The 15,067-nt window shown below is 49.9% G+C and overlaps 1 protein-coding gene across 4 annotated transcripts in view; it reads left to right on the plus strand.

The window, feature by feature from the left end:
• The window catches only part of Axl (AXL receptor tyrosine kinase), a 33,513-nt gene that overhangs the window by 12,306 nt on the left and 6,140 nt on the right, over positions 1–15,067 (plus strand). The window contains exons 7-17 of one of the 4 annotated variants that reach the window (XM_059279780.1): positions 608–818; positions 1,109–1,248; positions 1,808–1,958; positions 2,175–2,201; positions 4,612–4,744; positions 5,028–5,119; positions 9,793–9,888; positions 10,047–10,124; positions 12,803–12,895; positions 13,284–13,405; positions 14,127–14,236. In XM_059279780.1, coding sequence (XP_059135763.1) covers positions 608–818; positions 1,109–1,248; positions 1,808–1,958; positions 2,175–2,201; positions 4,612–4,744; positions 5,028–5,119; positions 9,793–9,888; positions 10,047–10,124; positions 12,803–12,895; positions 13,284–13,405; positions 14,127–14,236 — 1,253 coding nt within the window. The remainder of the gene's footprint in view (positions 1–607; positions 819–1,108; positions 1,249–1,807; positions 1,959–2,174; positions 2,202–4,611; positions 4,745–5,027; positions 5,120–9,792; positions 9,889–10,046; positions 10,125–12,802; positions 12,896–13,283; positions 13,406–14,126; positions 14,237–15,067) is intronic. The other 3 variants (XM_059279789.1, XM_059279796.1, XM_059279805.1) reach the window with 3 other exon arrangements.

The following is a 15,067-nucleotide window of genomic DNA, read 5'->3' on the forward strand; positions in this document are numbered from 1 at the left end:
TCTCATGATGTAGTCCAGGCTGTCCTTGAACTGCTGAGCCTCCTGCCTCACTGAGAGCTGGGCTTATAGGTGTGTGTGTCACTACACCAGCTACACAACTGCATTTAATCTGTTTGTTTGGTCTGGTCTTTTTGTTGTTGCTTTGGGGACTTTGCTTAAGGATGTTTTTCTGTGTGATGCTGGAGGTTCCAGTGTGTGCGCTGGGCAAGTGTTCTACCACTGAGCCACTCCTTCAGCTTCTCCATTTAATCTCTAAACAACCTTTCAAGGCATCTCTGGTCCTCTAAATGAGGAAACCGAGGCTCAGAAAGGGCAAAAAAGAGTTGCCAGAGGTAGCTTTTCCATGTGGCAAGACACAGATGGTGTGTATGGTATGGTTCCTTAGCTTTGCAAATCTGGATGTTCATGTCGTCCTGTTGTGAAGTCACAGCACACATGCGCGTGAACACACAGAGATGCATGCAGGCTCAGAAGCAAATGCACACGCACACACACAGACACACACTCAGAGACCCACATATTCTTGTAAAGTTGCATAGTTACACTAGGACCACAATCAAGAGTGGTGTGACTATTCTCTGGTCCTCCTGTCCTTCCCCATCCTCAGGCTGTGTTGTCAGACGATGGGGTGGGCGTCTGGCTGGGAGAGCCAGATCCTCCAGAAGAGCCCCTTACGTTGCAAGTATCTGTGCCCCCTCACCAGCTTCGGCTGGAAAAGCTCCTTCCTCACACCCCATATCACATCCGGGTATCCTGCACCAGCAGCCAGGGCCCTTCGCCCTGGACCCACTGGCTTCCTGTGGAGACCACGGAGGGAGGTAAGAAGGTCTTGGGAGGAAGATGCCGTTGAGCTCTGCTTTATTGGTGCCACCCTGAGCTTCTCCTCTCACCCCTTTACCCCACATGGCCTTAGTCTCCTTGTCCAGCCGCTGACCCCTGAACTCTGCCCACTGGCCTCTCTCCAGATCTCTCCCTGAGCTTCCGCTCATGGAAGGCCTGCACGAATTGCCCACGCGTATGCTCTTTGCAACTGCCCCACTTCCTGGGAACAGGGGAGGGGGGTCAGAAAGAGGTGGGGGTACCAGCTTCCCTCTTCCATGTCCTCCAGTGCCCTTGGGCCCCCCCGAGAACGTTAGCGCCATGCGGAATGGGAGCCAGGCCCTCGTGCGTTGGCAGGAGCCAAGGGTGCCCCTGCAGGGCACCCTGTTAGGGTACCGGCTGGCATATCGAAGCCAGGACACCCCTGAGGTGGGTGCTGCTGGCTGGGTTAGGGTGGAATGGTTGTGGGAAGAGGGAGATGGGGAAGAGATGAAAAAAGCAGACGTAGGCAGCGGTGTGAATTCCGGGGACCCTAAAGGGGTCCACAAGGAGTGGGCTGCGGAATGTCTGTTTGTGAGCATTGTAAAAGCACCTTGTGGAGCTTGGGAACTGTAAGTTTTACAGCATCTTAAGGAAGGAGTGCTTTCCTAATTTATACAAATGTTTTATCTGGGCTAGCTACACCCCAAGGTGGAGAGAGGGGATGGGAAGTTAGGAGGGGTTGGATGGAAGTGAAAAGATAAGATATCAGTTCTCCAACAAATTCTGAGCTGTGCCTGGTGCCAAGCACTGTTCTGAGACGCTAAAGATATGGCCAGGAATGAGACAGAGTCCCTGCCCTATGCAGCTGACATTCCAGAGTGTGTGGGGCTAGAGATGTGGAGAGAAGAGAAGATGAGGGCCTGAGGATGATGGACAGAGTTGAGGCTGAAGTCTTAGGAGTTCTGGACCTAAACGTCCATCCTGATGTCACCTCTGGACTTCCTAGGTACTTATGGACATAGGACTAAAGCAAGAGGTGATCCTGGAACTTCGGGGGGACAGGCCTGTAGCTAACCTGACTGTGTCTGTGGCAGCCTATACCTCTGCTGGGGATGGGCCCTGGAGTCTTCCTGTGCCCCTGGAGCCCTGGCGGCCAGGTAACTCCAAAGCCATGCCCAGGCCTCTTCCAGCTGCCCTTAGGATTGCCTCTTCCTGGCCCCCTTGACTTGCTCCCCATGCCTCTGAGTGCTCCCCCAACTTAGATTCTGTTCCTACCCTGAGCCTAACACAGAGCCTCCCTCAACCCCTTCACTTGTGTCATGGCAGTCTCGCCCTCTCTGAGCACATCTCCCCTCTGTCCTTTCTCCTCACAGGGCAAGGACAGCCACTCCATCATCTGGGTAAGGGCTTTTGTATCCATCCCCTTTCCCTCCCCCCTTCAACATGCAGTGAGGGCATGTACTGTTCACACCCCCCTTCATGCTTCCCAAGCACATTGCTCTGATCTTCCTCTTCTTTGGCTTCTGTGGTCCTTGATGGAGGTGCCTAGAATGGCCTAGTGAGTGGTGTGGTGGAGTGGATAGAGTCACAGACGCATGGGTATGTGAGGAGTAAATTAGCAGATGCTGGGTGGATGGATGAGTTTGTGGAGACTGGGTTGAGAGATAGACTGAAGGATAGCCAGGCACAGTGGCACACAAAGTGAGTTTGATCCCAGCACTTAGGAGACAGAGACAGGAAGATCTCTGTAAGTTCGAGGCCAGCCTGGTCTACACAGTGAGTTCCAGGCCAACCACATATTGAGACCCTGTCTCCACAAAGAAAAAAAAATTGAAGGGTTGGTAGATGCATAGATGGATGGATATATGGGTGGGCATTTGGAGTGTGAACTGTTATACACATAGATGAATGCATATATGGACAAGCTAATAGATAAATGGATGGATGGTTGGAAAATCTGAGGGATGAATAGATAGAACAGTGGAAGGAGGGAGGGAAGGAGGGAAGGAAAGAAGGGAAGAAAAGAGGAAAAGGGAGGAGAAGGAAGGGGAGAGGTGCTTTCTTTCAAATATTCTTCAGCAATTGTCAAACATTCTTCCAATTCCCATAGTGCCCTCCTAGCATTATTACAGCTGCTGCTTAGAATGCAACTCACTTTCTTTAAATGCCCTTCATATATCTGCTCATACTTCTACCTCATCCACCCTCCTCTCCAGCCCCATTATAACCCTTCATTCCTTACACATGCGCATTGCATACTCAACTTTTCCTTTTTGAGACAGGGTCTCACTAGGTAGCCCCTGGCTAGCCTGGAACTCTCTATGTAAATCAGGCTAGCCTGAAACTTTACGCTTGCCTCTGCCTCTGCCTCTGCCTCCTGAATACTGGGCCCAAAGGCATGCAGCGCCATGCCCAGCTATACTCAATCTTTGTGTGTGTCTTATATCCATCACACATGACACAATTGCATCCACTAAAAAATGTACAGTCAGCTGGGCGGTGATGGCGCAGGCCTTTGATCCCAGCACTCGGGAGGCAGAGCCAGGCGGATCTCTGTGAGTTCAAGGCCAGCCTGGTCTACAGAGCAAGATCCAGGACAGGCATCAAAACTACACAAAGAAACCCTGTCTCGAAAAACCAAAAAAAAAAAAAGAAAGAAAGAGAGAGAGAGAGAGAAAGAAAGGAAGAAAGAAAGAAAGAAAAATGTACAGTCCACAACTGTCCCATACCTTATAGCTGTTTTTCCAGGAATTTTACCCACCTTAGTCCAAATGCCCTCGCCCTTAACAGTCCTGTTATCTTTCTCTCTCTATGCCTCTCTGTGTCCTCCCTCTGTCCTCCTACACACACACACACACACACACACACACACACACACACACTCACGACACTATACTAGAGTCCTTCCATGCTCTGTTCTATGCTCGTCCTTTCCTTGTGCCCTTCCTATACTCCTCATTTGCCAGTTCACACATTTTGCTTGTTTGCAGCACACTCTTTTGGTGCTAAATCACATTCCTAAAGATCACTGCTCATAGCTTGCCATGGTGGCACACACTTGCAACCCCAGCACTTGGAAGGCTATGGAGGCAGAAGAATTAGGAGTTCAAGCCCTCCTGAGCTACAACGAACCTTGTCTGTAAAAAGAAAAGAAAAAAAAAAAAGAGGCAGGAATGTAGCTCAGCTACTAGAGTGCTAGCTAGCATGCATGAGGCCCTGGGTCCATCCCCAGCACTACATAAGCCAGGCATGATGGTACATGCCTGAAACCCCAGCAGAAGGATGAGATGTTGAAGGTTGTCCTTGGTTGCATACTAAGTTTGAGACTAGCCTGGGGTTCATTTGACTCTGTCTCAAAACAAAACAAAAACTGTGGACGTTTCTCATTTGCCTTGTGCCCCCAAACTCCTCCAGTGGCCACACACTTTGCACACACACTTCCCCTCTGCACTTGTAGTTCTCTCTCATTCCTCTCCTCATTGAGCACGCCCCAGGGATATTCCTTAGTTCTTCGCTCCCCAGCCTTGAGCTGCTTGCACCGTGCTCCATGCACTATCCCGCGCTGTGTGGATTCTCTCCCTCGCTCACCTGCCTGTCCACACCCAGGTCACTTCCTTGCACAGTTATCCTGCCACTCTCTCCCCTTTGTCCCCACATTCATCCGTCCTTCACACACACCCACTGTAGTCACATCTGACCTTCCCTTTCCACCCAGTTCCACTCCAGCCTCCCTCCCATGTCACTCCTTGGGCCCCAGGGAACTGGATCCAGGGACCTTAGCCATGATCTATCCCCCATACCCCCTGACAGTGAGTGAACCCTCACCTCCTGCCTTCTCGTGGCCCTGGTGGTATGTACTGCTGGGAGCAGTTGTGGCCGCTGCCTGTGTCCTCATCTTGGCCCTGTTCCTTGTCCATCGGAGGAAGAAGGAGACCCGCTATGGGTGAGTTAGAACTCCATGGGAGAGGCCCCGTGGACAGGGATGGAGAGGCTGGAGTCAAGGAAAACCGAAGAGGAGGGTGTGTGTGTGTGTGTGTGTGTGTGTGTGTGTGTGTGTGTGTGAAGTGGAAAAGATGGAAGGCAGAGGGTGGTGGTTCAAGATGTGCTCTGCAAGCAGAGAGAGCAACACAGGTTGGGAGAGTACTGGTACTTGCTTTTGTCCCCAGTAGAAGGACAGGGTTCCAGAAGGTTCTGTTCGTGACCCGCCTTTTCCCTTCTCCCTCTAGGGAGGTGTTCGAGCCAACAATGGAAAGAGGTGAACTGGTAGTCAGGTATCGTGTCCGAAAGTCCTACAGTCGCCGGACCACCGAAGCCACCTGTAAGTGAATTCCACATCTCCTTCCATGCATTGGTTAGTCGCTTGAAAAAAAAAAAAATCTCTGTAGGTGATCTGAGGTTCTGTAGATGCATGAGAGGAAGGTTTCTGAAGGTCTTTAGAACACAAGGTCTTTAGAGCCTCAGGCCGTAGGGACAGTGAAGCCTGGACCACACATAGCTTTGAAACAATAGAAGGCAGGGTGCTGTGTGTTCTCACCGCTGTGACAAAAACAACTTCAAGAGGAAAGGGTTAATTTTGGCTCAGAGTTTGAGGGTGTGACTAGTCCATGGTGATGAGGAAAGGCTGGGGCAGCTGGAGCATTAGGTGGCGGGTCAATTTCAGTCTGCAGTCAGGAAGCACAGAGAGATGAAGGCTTCGTGCTCGGTTCGCTTTCTCCCTTTTATTTGGTCCAGAATCCCAGCCCATGGAATAGTGCAGCCCACATTTAAGGTGGATCTTCCCACCTCAATTCCTAGTTCAGAAACTCCCTCCAGCGCATGCATAGAGGCTGTGGCCTGGGTAATCCTAGATCCTGCCTGGTTGATATTAACCGTAACGAATAAGTGTTTGGGGTTTTGTTCGTTTTGAGACAAAGCTCAGGCTGAACTTCAACTTCTTTTGCCTCCAATCTCCCAACTGCTGAGACTCTTCTGGCTCTATCCTTTTCATTCATTCTTTCTTTCTTCTCCTTCCTCCTCCTCCTTTTCTTCTTCTTCTTCTTCTTCTTCTTCTTCTTCTTCTTCTTCTTCTTCTTCTTCTTCTTCTTCTACTTCTTCTTCTTCTCTTCCTCCTCCTCTTTCTCCTTCTCCTCCTTTTTCTTCCTCCTCCTCCTCCTTCTAATACAGTCTCACTCTGTAACCAAAGCCAGCCACAAACTTCCAACCTTCCTGTCTCTGCCTCCTGAGCACAGGGACATAGGCCACCATGCCATGCCAGGTTAGGATCATTGAATCTCAGACACAGTAAATCTTAGGAACACCAAAATCTAAGAGCCAGCCGGGCGCGACGGTGGCGCACGCCTCTAATCCCAGCACTTGGGAGGCAGAGCCAGGCGGATCTCTGTGGGTTCAAGGCCAGCCTGGTTTATAGAGCGAGATTCAGGACAGGCACCAAAACTACAGAGACACCCTGTCTCTGAAAAAAATAAAAAATCTAAGAGCCAGACGATCTTGGGGAAATGATGATGATGATGATGATGATGATGATGATGATGGAGAAAATGATGGTGGATGATACTGACATGAGATAATGATGATAATGACAGCGGCATGACATCCCCCCACGCTTTTCTTTTTTCTTTTTCTTTCTTTTTTTTTTTTTGAGACAGAGTTTCTCTGTGTAGCTTTGGTGCCTGTCTTGGAACTTACTCTGTAGCCCAGGCTGGCCTCAAACTCACAGAGATCCGCCTGGCTCTGCCTCTCGAGTGCTGGGATTAAAGGCGTGCACCACTGCCTCCCAGCCCCCCTACGCTTTTCTAAGCTTTCATGACATCCCACCCACCCCCACACATACACTTTTCTAAGCATTCGATACACATTACCTCATTTGATCCTCGAAACCCAAAGACATGGGTGCCTGTTCTCACCTTCACTTCAAAGATGAAGGAGCTGTAGCATAGAGTGGCTGAGCAATTTGCTCAGTGTCATGAAGCTTGTCAAATGAATAAGTGAGATTTAAACCCAGCCAGTTCTGTCATTTTTGTTTGGTTTTGTTTATTTTTGATAGGGTCTCAGGCTGCCCTTAAACTTTCTGTGTAGCCAAGATTCTCTTAAAGTTCTGATCCTACTGCCTCCAACTTGTTCTGAAGCTCCCTCCCCTCCCCTCTCTCTTCTCCTCCCTCTTTCTTGGGGCTGTAACTCAGGGCCTTACCTATGCTAGGCAAGCAGGGTACCACAGACTCACATACCGTTGCCTTCTTGAGGTAGTGTCTCACCAGTAGCTCAGGCTAGCCTTGAATTCTCCTCCATCCTCCTGCCTCAGATTCCCATATTTTGGGATTACATAAGTGTGTCACCATATACAACTTGAAGTCAATACTTCTGCCACACCCAGAAATGGCCTCTTGAAATTACCAAACATTAGAAACAATAGAATTATAGACTCAGTCTTGGTGTGAAAAATAATATGCTTAGCACTTATAATTTTGAAAATCATATGGTCTTAGAACCGAAGACCCTTAAGATCATAGAGTCACAGAAGGTCCCAGCTGAGGGTGACCCTCAGAGGCACCACCCATTAAAGCGCCTCGGTTTTCCAGCTGGGGAAACTGAAATCCAGAGAACAAAGGGACAGAGCTAAGTCTAGATCTAGCACACAGACTCCCAGGGGATGCTGGGAAGGTCTGGGAAAGACATTTATGTAGAAGAGGAGGCGACAGCAGTAGTGTGGCTGCAGTGATCTGATGGAGTAAAACACAGCCACAGTTCTTGCAGTGTGAGCCTGGTCCCGAGAGGTTCCTGAGACCTGGGCTGGACATTCCTGAGGTCAAAGTGATTTTCACAGTGATACCAAGATGCTACTTGCTCTTTTGCACCCTCATTCTCTATAAACTTTCAAGGGAGTTTCCCTTGGGCTCCCTGATCTGTGATAATGTCATCAACAATCTGTAGTCAAAGGAACATATGTTGTGTGTTATTGTGTTTTTAAAAAAAACTATTGTCAGGGGCTGGCAAGATGACTCATTGGTTAAGAGCATTTGCTGCCTTTCCAGAGGACCTGGATTTGATTCCCAGCATCCACATGGTGGCTCACAAACATCTATGACTCCTGTGCCTGGGTATCTGCTGCCCTCTTCTGGCCTCCTTGGGTACTGCATCACATGGTGCACAGGTACACATGCAGGCAAAACACCCATACCTACATACGTATAAACAAAATTTTAAAAATAAACTATTATCTTAAATGAGACACAGTTGCAGATCATGGGAGGCTAAATCCAGGAACATCAAAAGTTTAAGGCTTGCCTGGGCTAGGTTGAGTTCAAGACTAGCCCGTGTAACTTAGTGAGACTGTCTCAAAAGAAAAAGTAAAAAGGAGTATGGGGATGTAGCCCAATCTTCAGTAGTAGAAAGAACACTTATCTAGAATCCTCTAGTGAGGGGCTGGAAGTGTGGCTCAGTAGTAGAGCTCCTGCCTAGACTACCCCAGTGAGGGGGTGGGGGGTGGCTTAGTGGTAGAGCCCCTGCCTAGAATCCCCCAGTGAGGGGCTGGGGGTGTGGCTCAGTGGTAGAGTCGCTGCCTAGAATCCCCCAGTGAGGAGCTGGGGGTGTGGCTCAGTGGTAGAGCCCCTGCCTAGAGTCCCCCAGTGAGGGGCTGGGGGTGTGGCTCAGTGGTAGAGCCCCTGCCTAGAGTCCCCCAGTGAGGGGCTGGGGGTGTGGCTCAGTGGTAGAGCCCCTGCCTAGCATCCCCCAGTGAGGGGCTGGGGTGTGGCTCAGTGGTAGAGCCCCTGCCTAGAATCCCCCAGTGAGGGGCTGGGAACATGGTTAGGTTGAGCTGCATATTAAGACTCTTTTTTTTTTTTAATGAATTGAATAAGTGTCCTTTGTACTACCTAATAGTATTATTATTTTTTTTATTTTATTTTATTTTCTTTTGGTTTTTTTGAGACAGGGTTTCTCTGTGTAGCTTTGCGCCTCTCCTGGAACTCACTTGGTAGACCAGGCTGGCCTCGAACTCACAGAGATCTGCCTGGCTCTGCCTCCCAAGTGCTGGGATTAAAGGCGTGCGCCACCACCGCCCGGCTAATAGTATTCTTATATGAAGACTATGGATTCTATTTTGTTTTGTTTTGGTTTGGTTTGGTTTTTTTTTTTGTTGTTGTTGTTGTTTTTGAGACAGGGTTCTCTGTATAGTTTTGGAGCCTGTCTTGGAACTCACTCTGTAGACCAGGCTGGCCTCGAACTCACAGAGATCCACCTGGTTCTGCCTCCCAAATGCTGGGATTAAAGGCGTGCGCCACCACCGCCCGGCATTGTTTTATTGTTGGTAGTGGTTTATTGTTTGAGACAGGGTCTCAGTATGTAGCCCCCACTGACCTCAAATTCATTATGTAGACCGGGCTGGCCTTAAACTCACAGAGATAGGCCTGCCTCTGCTTCCCAAGGTGCTAAAGATATATGTTTTTTAGACTGGCCCCCTTATGTAGCCCAGGCTGGCCTCAAGCTCAAAGCAATTTGCCTGTTTTTTCTCCCTGGGGAGGACTAGAGGAATGTTATACCATACCTGGCCTTACTTACTTTGTAATCACATAATTATATTTATGGAGTACAGTTTCTGGAATACAAGGAGATAATTAGATACTTGTGTATAGTGTGTAATTATCAAGTCTGGGTGATTAGCTAATTAGGCTTTACATGTCCTTGAAACGCTTGTCATTCCTTTGTGCTGGTAACCTTCAACTTCTGAAGAACTGTGTGTTTAACAGCTGGTACAGAGAGTACTGACCAGTTAGGGTGCCCACTGGAGCAAGATTGTGGCCAGGTTTTCACCTTGTGTTTCCTTCTACGGAGCAGATTTAGAGGCTACAGCAGTTGGGATGGGTTGAGTGCTTGAGACAGGAGCTAATTTTGAACCAATGTGGAAGTAATTCAGTGACTCGACAATGCCTATGTCCCTCTTGGCACATATTGCCTAAACATCCACCCTGCCACGAGGCTCTGTCCACCTCTTTTCAGTGAACAGCCTGGGCATCAGCGAAGAGCTGAAGGAGAAACTACGAGATGTCATGGTCGATCGGCATAAGGTGGCCTTGGGGAAGACTCTGGGCGAAGGTGAGTCACACACACACACACACACACACACACACACACACACACACGAGATCCACCAGAACCCTGAGATTCCTCTCTCCCCAGTGTTCAGCCACCTGAAGGAAATAACCATTCCCAGGGGTCCCTCTGAGGTCAATATCTTTTATCTTCTGCTACAGGAGAGTTTGGGGCGGTGATGGAGGGCCAGCTCAACCAGGATGACTCCATCCTCAAGGTTGCCGTAAAGACAATGAAAAGTGAGTATGTAGGCATGTGCATGTACATGTAGGGCCCTAGTCCCTAACCCAAAACTCTTTCCTATGCTCTGGGAAAGCGTCAGTTAGAAAATGGAGCCCATGCCAGACACTTGAATAAAAGGAATTGAATTCAGGAACACTGCTATCACGTTGAATGAAGGTCAGATTGACATAATAACTGAGGCATCAAAACAAACAGATTAGCCACAACAGGAAGTCACTTCCACCTCTAGGCTGAAGGGCAGAGGGAGGAAACTGTGGCCAGAGCCCATGGCCAGTGAGAAGTTGAGAGCACACAGAATCAAGGGCTTCCCTGGGGGAGTCAGAAACCTGATGGGCCTTCAATAGCTCCAAGGTGATTCTGGAAGCAGGAAAAGGGTGAGATGCCTGCCCTCTCCCCTCTTCTCCCTCAAATGCCAGCCTCCCACCAGTGTCTGCTGCTGACAGACTCCAGCAGGGAAGGGAGCTTGGAAATGAAGCTTTCGAGGAGGACAGGACAGAACGATGCACAGTTGGCCACTTCATGTATCGGCTGTGACTCTACCTCCCCCAGCCTTCCTTCCGTGCTTGGAAAAGTCATTCATACATCGCTGTTTCCTAGGGCTATTATGAGACAAAGCATTACATGCCAGTGGTGGCGTGTAATACATACTGTTAACATGGGTGTGACTATATCGCCGGCGAGGGTAAGAGTGAGTCCAGAATCAAATAGCACAAGAAATCAAGGGGGGAGTCTTCCTATACTGTTGGAGCCCACTAGGTTTCCTAGTGGCTGTACCCAGCAGGACTGTATAAGAGGTTGATCGGACCACGAGCCTGGGTACCAGGTGTTTGTAAGGATGTAACTAGCAAGGGGGAGGCCTTTTGCTCCACCCCTTGGTATGTTATAAATAGACCTTTGGAATAAAGTTCTGGGCCTGTTTGGATAAGGATCCAGGCCCACCAGAGTCTATCCTGTGTTTTCTCTCTCTTCTCTCTCCTCACTATTTTTTTTCTTTTTTTTTCAGAGCTGAGGACCGAACCCAGGGCCTTGCGCTTGCTAGGCCTACACTCTACCACTGAGCTAAATCCCCAACCCTCTCCTCAGTATTTCTAACTAAGTCTCTTATCCCTCAGTCCTCAAGAGTTCCTGGGGTAAATAAGTGTGGGGGCTGGTCCTCTACACTATACAGGAAGAAAAGCCTAGAGGGGTCAGGCAAGGGCTGGAGGTGAGAGAGGATTGCTCTTTTATGAATTATAAAGTTTAAGGGCTTCAGCTACAGAGTCATCAATGCATTTGCATATTCATCACTGAGCATCTCCTGTACACTGGGTTAAGCTGTTTGGGGGGTGGGGGTGTGAAGACTGCAGAGCCCCGCACATGCCAGACAAATACCCTACCTCATAGCTGCTTTCCACTGCTTTTATTTTTTCATTTTAAAGTGGTTTGTTTTTTTTAATGTATATTGGCGTGAGGGTGTTGGATGCCCTGGAACTGAAATTACAGACAGTTGTGAGCTGCCGTGTGAGTGCTGGGACTTAAGTCCTCTGGAGGAACAGCCAGTGTTCTTACTCCTTGAGCCATCCCTCCAGCCGCTTATTCTTTCGTTTGAAGACAGCATCTCATCATGCGTCTAAGGCTGGCTTCCAACTCATAACCTTCCTTCCTCTGCCGACTTGACAAGTATACACCACCGTGCCCTGCCTCCTCGTCTTTCAAACTGGCTAATAAGGTGGCATAAGCTGATAACCCCAACATTTGAGAGGCTGGGGCAGAAGGATCATGAGTTCCAAGCCAGCCTGGGCTACAGACTGAGACCTTGTTTAAAGAAAGAAGTGATTCAGTGGTAGAATGCTTGGCTAGAATCTCCCAGTGAGGGGCTGGGGGTGTGGCTCAGTGGTAGGGCCCCTGCCTAGAATCCCCCAGTGAGGGGCTGGGGTGTGGCTCAGTGGTAGAGCCCCTGCCTAGAATCCCCCAGTGACTCAGTGGTAGGGCCCCTGCCTAGAATCCCCCAGTGAGGGGCTGGGGCATATTGTGGCTCAGTGGTAGAGCCCCTGCCTAGAATCCCCCAGTGAGGGGCTGGGGTGTGGCTCAGTGGTAGAGCCCCTGCCTAGAATCCCCCAGTGAGGGGCTGGAGGTGTGGCTCAGTGGTAGAGCCCCTGCCTAGAATCCCCCAGTGAGGGGCTGGGGTGTGGCTCAGTGGTAGAGCCCCTGCCTAGAATCCCCCAGTGAGGGGCTGGGGTGTGGCTCAGTGGTAGAGCCCCTGCCTAGAATCCCCCAGTGAGGGGCTGGAGATGTGGCTCAGTGGTAGAGCCCCTGCCTAGAATCCCCCAGTGAGGGGCTGGGGCATATTGTGGCTCAGTGGTAGAATGTTTGGCTAGAATTCTCCATGGAGGGACCGAGAACATGGCTCACCAACAGAGCTTTTGCCTAGACTCTCCCTCTAGAGGGATTGCCTTCCGTTTCCAAGACCCTGGGCTCTCTCCTCAGCACTACATAAATAAGCAAACAAGCTAACACTATGTACATCTATTGAGGATAAAATAATTTAACATAAGTAAAACAGTGAGTCTGGAATCTTAAGATTCAGTAATACTGTTGGATGAAGATGAGTGGTGATGAGGCTGGAGGAGGGAAGGAGTCCTCTCCCTCCCTCCCTCCCCCCTCCCTTCTCACTCACCTCCCTTTCTCTCCTAAGTTGCCATCTGCACAAGATCAGAGCTGGAGGATTTCCTGAGTGAAGCTGTCTGCATGAAGGAATTCGACCACCCCAACGTCATGAGGCTCATTGGTGAGGGAGGGGCATGTTCCCTCAGGGCCACCCCAGAGCACAGACCACCTCCTTCTGTACTGGAAAGATCAATCTTCCTGGCTCCCCACTCGCCTCTCCTTCAGGATCAGCAAGCTCCCCTTCTTTTGCTCCCTCCACTTGGAATGTGACCTCTGAACTGTTCCCAGAAATAGCGGAGGTCCCCAGGAGGGCTCCGGAAACATCCCTGGGAAATGGCTTCTCTGAAGGAAGCCACCATGTCCTTACCACCCTCTCCCAAATAATGCGGAGATTAGATTTGAGGGAGTGGGGAAAGGGGAGGCTGAGTCTGTCTGGGAGTGGGGTTGGATTCCCCTCAAAAGAGCCTACCCGGAATGACCGATCTTCCTTGTGTGTGGGGGGTGCTCAGGTGTCTGTTTCCAGGGTTCTGACCGAGAGGGTTTCCCAGAGCCTGTAGTCATCTTGCCTTTCATGAAACATGGAGACCTACACAGTTTTCTCCTGTATTCCCGGCTCGGGGACCAGCCAGTGGTGAGGAGCATTTCTTCTTCCGGTCCATTAGTATTCATGCAGACCTCCTAGCTATGGAGAAGGAAGGAGACAGTTTACCTCAAGCTTGCTCTGTGGATCCTGTACTGCAGGGACGGACAAGGCAATAAATAAATTAACCGAAAGAAGCAAGAGCATTGAGTGCTACTAAGGAAATGCAGAAGGAAGGATGATAAGGAGGCCTTGGAATTAATTTGGCTGGAGGGAAGGGCCTGACTAAAGGGGTGTCCTTGACTGAGGAGCTATTGGGAGATCCAGGCAGGAATCTGATTCCAACCAAATGCTTAGCATGGCCCAGGGTCTGAAGACCACGAAAGGGCCCCTGTCTGAAGTGTATGTCAGAAGCTAAAACAATAGCCCACCAAGTCAGAGAGGGGTAGATTTTCTAGGATCCTCTTATCTATGGAAAAGCTACAGGAAAAGTTGATGTTCTCAAAGGCCTGGAAAACCACAGCAGACCTAGCTAGGCACACACAGGGAAGGAAGGAGGGCTGAGGAATAAGACAGGGTTTCTCTGTGTAGTCTTGGTGCCTGTCCTGGAACTCACTCTGTAGACCAGGCTGGCCTTGAACTCACAGAGATGAGCCTGCCTCCTGAGTGCTGGGATTAAAGGCGGGACTAAGGTGTGCATCAAGCTGCCCAGCTGGAGTGGGGCACTTTTATGACTCTTCTGACCACGCCCTCTCTTGGCCACACTCCCCAGTTCTTGCCTACTCAGATGCTGGTGAAGTTCATGGCCGACATTGCCAGTGGTATGGAGTACCTAAGTACCAAGAGATTCATACACCGGGACCTGGCTGCTAGGAACTGCATGTGAGTTGCAAGTCCGCTGGAAAGCCCCTCTTTCCTCAAGGAGCTTCCTCCCCATTCCCCAGGATGACAGAGAAACGAGCCATTAGGGAAAGTTGGACTCCCAGACAAGGTTAAAAAGGTGTGGCCCTCAACTTTTTGTGGCTGTGACAAACCTAAGAAAACCAAGTGGAAGAGGAAAGAAGGATTCCAGGTCATGGTCACCTGGGATGAGCCAGGTGGGAAGGTGTGGGATGGTGATGGACAGCATGGTAAAGGCAGAGCTGCTTACCTTGTGGGAGCAGGAAATCGGAGAGACACAGAGCCCCATCAGAGGTACCACCCCAGTGATCTAATTCCTTCAGCTAGATACTGTCTCATAGTAACCACTCAGTTGTGAACTTTTCTCTGGATAACATCCCATTGGGCAGCTCTCCAGAGCATCACCAGCTGGGGACCAAGCCTTGAGCACATCACCTTTTGCAGGGTGACACTTCATATCCATATCATAAGAGAACACCAGCAAGGAGGTGGGGAAGGCTTTCTAGAGAGGTCCTGAAACTGAGGTCTTTATTGTTGTTTGTTTGTTTGGGTGGAACCCTGGCTGTCTTGAAAGCTGCTATGTAGACCAGGCTAGGCTGGCCTTAAGCTCACAGAGATCCTCCTGTCCCTGCCTCCTGAGTGATGGGAATAAAGGCGTGCACCACCACTCCTGGCTAAACTGAGGTCTTGGAGGATTTAGATGTGGAGATAGAAGAAATGGGAGGCAGGGGCAGCTTATTGTACAGCCTGAGGTGAATGAAGGGACAGAGGTGACAGGTGGTGGTAATATGAGCCTCATTTCTGTCTCTTTGA

Source organism: Peromyscus eremicus, chromosome 1, assembly GCF_949786415.1.
Source record: "Peromyscus eremicus chromosome 1, PerEre_H2_v1, whole genome shotgun sequence".
Lineage (NCBI taxonomy): Eukaryota > Metazoa > Chordata > Mammalia > Rodentia > Cricetidae > Peromyscus > Peromyscus eremicus.